The 8,421-nt window shown below is 37.3% G+C and overlaps 1 protein-coding gene and 1 non-coding gene across 2 annotated transcripts; both read right to left on the reverse strand.

Annotated features, from left to right (window-relative positions):
* Positions 1 to 4,353: 4,353 nt before the first annotated feature.
* Positions 4,354 to 4,940, reverse strand: LOC112903734 (the record flags this gene model as incomplete). Its single annotated transcript, XM_025972953.1, is given in 3 exon segments — positions 4,354 to 4,735; positions 4,737 to 4,795; positions 4,797 to 4,940. Coding segments are annotated over 3 exon segments (333 nt in total), but the record flags the coding sequence as incomplete, so codon positions are not given.
* Positions 4,941 to 7,061: 2,121 nt separating this feature from the next.
* TRNAT-UGU lies at positions 7,062 to 7,134 on the reverse strand. Its single transcript has one exon. It is a non-coding gene; the product is annotated as a tRNA-Thr (tRNA).
* Between the last annotated feature and the right edge of the window lie 1,287 nt (positions 7,135 to 8,421).

Raw genomic sequence — 8,421 nt, forward strand, 5'->3', positions numbered from 1 at the left:
AAGGCTCCGCGGGTTGACCAAAATGAGGATCCCAAATGGCATGAGCAATAGGTCTTACGTGTAAAGGATCCTGTATCCATGATTCAAAATTTCCTTGCCAAGCTACATGAAACAGATTTCCGGACGTCCATAGAAAGATTATTGCTAACTGCCCAAAGTGAGAAGCAAAAATGTTCTGATAAAGACGTTCCTCAGTAATATCATCATGACTTTCGAAATCATGTGCGGTAGCAATACCAAACCAAATACGACGAGTAGTGGGGTCCTGAGCTAAGCCTTGGCTAAACCTGGGAAATCTTAATTCCATAATGCCTTTCAAATCCTCCTAGCCACTATCCTACTGCAATAATTCTCGCTAAGAAGAATGCCCATGTTGTGGCAATTCCACCCAGAAGGTAATGGGTTACTCCTACAGCACGTCCTTGTATAATGCTCAAGGCTCTAGGCTGAGTAGCAGGAGCAACTTTTAATTTGTTATGAGCCCAAACGATAGACTCAATGAGTTCTTGCCAATAACCACGGCCGCTGAATAAAAACATTAAACTGAAAGCCCAGACAAAATGAGCGCCTAAGAAAAAAAGACCATATGCAGATAATGAAGAACCATAAGACTGAATTACTTGGGATGCCTGTGCCCACAAGAAATCTCGAAGCCAACCATTAATCGTAATGGAACTCTGTGCAAAGTTTCCCCCTGTGATATGAGTTACTATCCCTTGATCACTTATAGTACCCCAAACATCCGACTGCATTTTCCAACTGAAATGGAAAATAACTACCGAAATCGAATTATACATCCAGAATAGACCTAAGAAAACATGATCCCAGGCGGATACTTGACATGTTCCCCCTCGCCCAGGCCCGTCGCAAGGGAAGCGAAAGCCTAGATTTGCTTTATCAGGTATCAGACGGGAACTGCGAGCAAATAAAACGCCTTTCAAAAGTATTAATACAGTCACATGGATGGTAAATGCGTGAATGTGATGGACTAAAAAATCTGCGGTTCCTAATGGAATAGGTAACAAAGCGACTTTGCCGCCTACAGCTACTAACTCGCCGCCTCCCCACGTTAAGCTGGTACTTGTTGTTGCACCAGGAGCTGTTATGCCAGGCGCCCCAGCATGGATATTTTGTATCCATTGAGCAAAGATGGGTTGTAATTGTATGGCGGTATCCGAAAACATATCTTGGGGACGGCCTAAAGCACTCATGGTATCATTATGAATGTACAAGCCAAAACTGTGAAAACCCAGAAATATACATACCCAGTTAAGGTGGGATATGATTGCATCGCGGTGTCTAAGGACGCGATCTAATAGATCGTTGTATCGAGTAGTTGGATCATAGTCTCTTACCATAAAAATGGCTGCATGTGCAGCAGCACCGACTATTAGAAATCCGCCAATCCACATGTGGTGTGTGAACAAGGAAAGTTGTGTACCATAGTCAGTAGCTAGGTATGGATAGGGGGGCATAGCGTACATATGATGAGCTACAACAATAGTTGTAGAGCCTAGCATAGCTAGGTTAAGAGATAATTGAGCATGCCATGACGTTGTTAGGGATTCATAGAGACCCTTATGGCCTTGTCCTGTAAATGGGCCCTTATGAGCTCCAAATATCTTTAAGTCCATGACCAATACCCCAGTTAGTCCTATACATATGACCAGCGATCAGGAAAAGAATAGCAATAGCTAAATGATGGTGTGCAATATCGCTCAACCATAGACCACCGGTTATTGGATCTAGTTCCTCCGCGAAAAGTAAGAAATTCTGGCATATTTGGACCAATTCAAGGTGAAAAAGGGGGTTGCTCCTTCGGGCAAAACTAGGATAAAGTTGAGCCAAAAGATCGCGATTCAAGAATAAATTCATGAGGAAGTGGTATCTCTTTAGGATCAACCCCAGCGTCGAGAAATTGGTTAATCGGTAAAGATACATGGATTTGGTGTCCCGCCAAGAAAGAGACCCAAGTCCTAATAACCCGCTAAGTGGTGATTCAACATGGATTCTACATCTTGGAACCAAGCCAATTTGGGAGCAGCTTTGGTGATAATGGAACCAACCAGCAAAAAGCATTAACGATGCAAAATTCAATGCACCGATTGCGGTACATAAGAGTTGTAATTCACTAGTTATTCCGGATGCTCGCCAAATCTGAAAAAACCCAGAGGTTATTTGGATTCCTCGGAAACCCCCGCCTACATCACCATTCAAAATTTCTTGCCCTACTATTGGCCAAACTACCTGAGCACTGGGTCCAATGTGAGTAGGATCGCTTAGCCATGCTTCATAATTGGAAAAACGGGCACCGTGGAAGTACATGCCACTCAACCAAGAAAGATAATGGAGAGTTGACCGAAATGAGCACTAAAGACTTTTCGGGAGATCTCCTCCAAATCACCGGTATGACTATCGAAGATCGTGAGCATCAGCATGTAGGTTCCAGATCCAAGTGGTAGTATCGGGACCCTTAGCTATTGTTCTTGAGAAATGCCCGGGTCTGGCCCATTCCTCAAAAGATGTTTTTACAGGATCCCTATCCACAACAATTTTAACTTCTGGTTCCGGCGAACGAATAATCATTAAGTCCTCTCTTTCCGGACAGACATACAAAGAGACCCGCCAACTGTCTTTTTATTGAATCTTTGAAAGATAGATATTATGATTAGTCCTTTTCTTTACTATCTACCGTCCTTCTATTTTTTTTTAGTTATTCACTGGAGCAATTATATATTGAAGTCAATCCGAGGCAAGTGTTCGGATCTATTATGACATAAGGATTAGGTGCCTAACGGACATTGGTTCTTCTGGAAAATTATTTCCCGACGTAACAAAAAAATATTTTTCTTTACGTTTTAATTTAAGAAGCTAGTGTATTTTTTTGAGGGTATAAGCCCCTATTTACATCTACTTCCTTGAGTGAGCATAATATAGATTTTTTTATGCGATTCCAAATTCCAAGATAACTCATTAGAATTATTAATAAGACCGTCCTTATATATTAGGTAGGAATATTAAATTGCCGCCTTTTATGTGCTTTATTACTTTCTGTTCCAGAGCCTATCCCTATTATTTATCCTTATGAAATATGATATAAATCGAAGGCAGAAGAAAGGGATATAATGAAATTCCTTGATTTGATCTTCTTACCTAAATTATTTGATTAATGGATCAAACAACCAAACCACCCATTTTATGGAAATGGAGAGTGGTCTTATTCAAATTCAAAGCGCTTCGTAATCTTCAACCAGTTCTGTGCTTCAATATAATTTCCCGGAGTAAGCGCTATAGCTTGTTTCCAATACTCAGCAGCTTGATCAAACCAAGCTTCCGCAATTTCCGAATCGCCCTGTAAAATGGCCTGTTCTCCTCGGTCGGAATAGGCAGTTCCTTCCCCTAGAACCGTACTTGAGAGTTTCCTACCTCATACGGCTCAGAAATTGCTATCTTAATTTCCCCTATATTAACTGAATTCGATTTCTCAAAAATCAATCCAATTTCTTCTTGGGTTAAGCAGAAGAAGTTAATTACCTAAGTTTCAAACCCTAATTTTGATCAATAATCAGTTTGATCTTTTCTCCCACCTTCAGAAGAATGAAGCATAGATAGACCTATATCCTTCGTTCCAATTTTCTGAAAGGTAACTATCTCGGTTTCGTTTCTTTCATATATGAAATTTCTATAGAATCCTCGAAAAAGACTTTTTCCCATAAAAAAGAAAAAAGAACTTACTATCTTTGGGATCTGATACTACACCGCTGCTTAATCCCTTAGTGGATCGGCTTTATTACATAAGCGGATTCCTAAATTTTGTCCCATATCGTGGTATAATGAAGCAGTTTTTTTTTAGTTGTATCGACCCAGTTGCTCACTAATTGATCTTTACGGTGTTTTCTCTATCAATTTCAGCTTTATCCATAGAGTAGTATAGGCTCTACTTTCTTCCTATTTTGATTCTCGTGAAGTGTCCTTCCTTCCTACAGCTGATAGGGTAAAATCGTTGTTTTGACGATCCCTATGTAGAAAGCCCTTTTTTTCTAGTATTTACTAGAAAATTTCCTCCTTTCTTTTTTTTTCTTCTTTCTATAGTGGAGATAGTCGCACGTAATGACAGATCACGGCCATATTATTAAAAGCTTGCGGTAAGAAGGGGTTTCGTTCTAGCGCCCGGAAATAATATTCCAAAGCCTTTGTATGCTCTCCATTGCTTGTGTGTATAAGGCCTATGTTATATAGTATATAACTTCGATCATAGGGATCAATTTCTAGTCGCGTAGCTTCATAATAATTCTGCAAAGCTTCCGGCATAATTTCCTTCGGATTGAGCCAACATCCGTTACGGTCGTTCATTCTATTCAATTCAAAAAATCTCCGTTCCAAAACCGTACATGAGGTTTCATCTCATACGGCTTCTCCCTTCTGTACATAGTACTAAGCGAAAAATCTATAGAATAAAAATAGAATTAGTCCCATCTCATTATGGACCGAAGGGGGGCTGGTATTTTTCCAAGAAATCTCTAGCCAACCTTCCCCCAAGAGGTTTTTCTTAACACCAATGAATTCTATTAATGCTAGAGGAAAGCTCCAAGAATTTCTTTGTTCTCAACGCCTCCTATTTAGAGGAATTAGCCACTTCAACGACCTTTGATGGTTATAAGGGTATCCAAAGTACAAACCTGATGGTTGTTTGCTATCCTAACCATTCTTCCCAACCCTGATACCAATCAGGAAAGGGCTAATTTCTAACAAAGTTTTTCTCTTGTTGATTCCTATTTCGAGGTGTAGTGCTTTTCTCCCCTATGCTGCCTATTGGTACTAGTAGAGTCAGATTGGCCTGTAATACAGAACCTATCCTGTAGGTGTAACCTTCGCTCAATACTCCAATCTACAATTGAAGCATCTGAGGCCACATCAATCGAGGATACACGACGGAAGGAATGTTAGTTCACCTCACCTTCCCCAAGCGTGGGTTTCCTTTACAAATTTTCTTCTCTCTATGCGAACCCCCTCTCTTCTCGTAAGAATGAGATGTAGGTAGGGCTAAAAAAAAAAAAAAAGAAAAAAAAAAGAGTCAAATCGCACCATCTCTATAATAAGTAAATGCCCTTTTTTCCCCGGAGGTTGTCGGAATTATTTGCAATAAAATATTGGCTACAATCGAGGAGGTCTTATCAATGAAATTTCCATTTATACGGGATCTAGGCATAATTCCCAACCCATTCTATATAGAATTCTTTCATTCTATCACAAAATAACATAAAAACAAAACATTCGATCTTATAAATCGAGATATGCTCTAAATGGATAAGAAGGTATGGGTTTTCCGCTCAGCTCAAATTGTCTTCTTTCCTTCTGTTTGGACAAGAAGAGATATGAAATATTTGACTAAGACTAGATTTCATTCCACTTTCCTATTTCTCAACAACAACTTCTCTCATCAGCTATTTTGCGTTTTCAAAGTCATTAATTGCCCCATACCCTTTTTTATATTTAGATTGTATGGCGTAACGTACCTTATGCAAATAGAATTCTAGGGTTCCTTTATTTTCTTATGGAATAAGAAGAATTCTTCCATTCTCTTTTTATTTTGTTTTCCCCAAAGAAAAACTTTTCGAGGGAGCGGAATTCCTAGTAAAAAAAAAATACTGGATCCTTCCACTTAGATGAAAAGGAATTTTTCCCATAGAGCCGTGGAATCCCCGAGCCGTTGTGGCTGTACTGCAGGAATACGAAAACTCGCTATTCACTCAGTTATTTTCCATAATAAGATTATGGAGGAGAGATGGCCGAGCGGTTCAAGGCGTAGCATTGGAACTGCTATGTAGACTTTGTTTACCGAGGGTTCGAATCCCTCTCTTCCGTTTCTCTTAATTCATCAATGTTAGCAATCACAATGTATCAAATTAAATAACAATTTATTCCAGCAATAATACCTTTATTTAATAGAAATTCTCTATAGCAAATTACTGTGGTATGTAAATACACATCGAGGAAATAACAAAAAAGAAAAAAGGATCCTAGGGTTAATCTATTTCTGCTAGTGAACAGGAAAATACGAATTAAGAGCCTTAGGTCAATTTAGTTCGGGGAAAGGGGAAGGGGAAAAAAATTCTATGAACCTTTCCTTTTTTCGTTAAGTTCAAGTCTGGCGAGAGTAATATTCTACAACTAACAACTCATTTACTTTGAGACCGACCCACTTCCTATCTAGAATTTTTTTTACTAGTCCTTTATATTGCAATGTGTCAACCGTCAAATGCTTTGGCAATTTGCCCGGATCGGATGAAGCAATAGAATTTTGAACCAGACGTTTTGATCGTTGGTTATCCTTCGTAGTAATAATATCTCGGGGTTTGCAACGAAAACTTGGTAATATCAACTATACGACCATTAACTAAAATATGTCTATGGTTAACTAATTGCCGGGCCCCAGGAATGGTTGAAGCCATACCCAATCGAAAAAGTATATTATCCAAACGCATTTCAAGTAATTGTAGTAAAACCTGACCTGTGGATCTTTTTGCTTTTCCAGCGATATGTACATATCTAAGTAATTGGCCTTCTGTCAGACCATAATGAAAACGCAATTTCTGTTTTTCTTGAAGACGAATACATATTGCTCTTTTTCCCAGAATGGAATTTCTTTTTCTGATTACTTCCGGATTTAGGCGTTTTCTAGTGAGTCCTGGTAAAGCTCCCAGACGGCGTATTTTTTTTAAACGAGGCCCTCGATAACGGGACATGAAGACTCCTTTTTTTTATTGAAATTTCATTTTACACAATAAATTTCATTCTATTTACATTACAAAATACATCGAAATTCAAACTGAATTAAACTAAAGGATAAGCAGAGTAAAATCTACTAAAAGTACCACAAAAAATGAAGTACCACAAAAAATGGAATTCATCAACATCCGGATTTTTGTATATATATTATTTATTTTTATGCTTTGTATCTAGCAAAATTGTAAGGTAGAACGACATAAAAGACCCTGGCTTCCCCATTTAATTTAGAGAAAAAGAGAAATTCTTGTTCATGGAACATCGATAGAGAAAAAAGCCGACTATCGGATTTGAACCGATGACCCTCGCATTACAAATGCGATGCTCTAACCTCTGAGCTAAGTGGGCTTACATAACAGAAATAGTGTAACAAATAGAAATATATATAGGGAATCTGTAAAATGTCAATCTTAATTATTAATCTAGTTATTAACTAGTTCGAAATTGGAAGTCCTACTTAGAATTAGTAAAAGAATTAGTAAAAAAAATACTAGAATTTCATAAAGATAAAATTAGCTTGATATGCTTAACTAAATGATATTCTTAAATAGGATTCTAGAATTTATTGAACTTCTTTTTATTTCTCTAATTCGCAAATGGATTTTTCTATTCTAATAGAATCTATTCCAAATTCTATATTGAATTTGATTTCAGATATTTTCAATTTGATATGGCTCGGACGAATAATCTAATACATATAAAAGAAGAATATATATGAATATTAAATAAAGAGAAAATGCCAAGAGATTAGCATTTTCATTCGATCATTATATACATTTTTGATTTGAGATATTTGTTTTTTTTATTTGTTAATAATTTAAGGATAAATAGTTCACTAAGGAGAAGATAGAATCATAACAAATGAAATTTCTAATTCAGATTAGAAAACAAAGAATGAATATCAAGCGTTATAGTATGATTTTGAATACTCTAAAAAAGGAAGGAGGAAGGCGGGAGAGAGAAAAACTTTTGGATATATTCATTCCGATTGAATTGCAAATATATCAACGATAGAATCAATTCAATTCTGAATTGCAATAAGCGAGCGGGCTCTCTCAAATAGAGATGAGCTGCTAGACTACGTCGAATAATCAATTCAATGATTCAAAAAAAACTAAGAGATGGATGAAATTATACAAGGAATCCTGGTTTCAAAGAAAAGGAAAATGGGGATATGGCGAAATCGGTAGACGCTACGGACTTGATTGTATTGAGCCTTGGTATGGAAACCTGCTAAGTGGTAACTTCCAAATTCAGAGAAACCCTGGAATAAAAAATGGGCAATCCTGAGCCAAATCCCTTTTTTGAAAAAACAAGTGGTTCTCAAACTAGAACCCAAAGGAAAAGGATAGGTGCAGAGACTCAATGGAAGCTGTTCTAACGAATCGAAGTAATTACGTTGTGTTGGTAGTGGAACTCCTTCGAAATTATAGAAAGAAGGGCTTTATACATCTAATACACACGTATAGATACTGACATAGCAAACGATTAATCATAGAACCCATATCATAATATAGGTTCTTATTTTTTTTTTTAATGAAATTAGGAATGATTATGAAATATCAAATTCTGAATTTTTTTTAGAATTATTGTGAATCCATTCCAATCGAATATTGAGTAATCAAATCTTCATTC

This window comes from Panicum hallii, chromosome 8 (genome assembly GCF_002211085.1).
Source record: "Panicum hallii strain FIL2 chromosome 8, PHallii_v3.1, whole genome shotgun sequence".
Taxonomy (NCBI): Eukaryota; Viridiplantae; Streptophyta; class Magnoliopsida; order Poales; family Poaceae; genus Panicum; species Panicum hallii.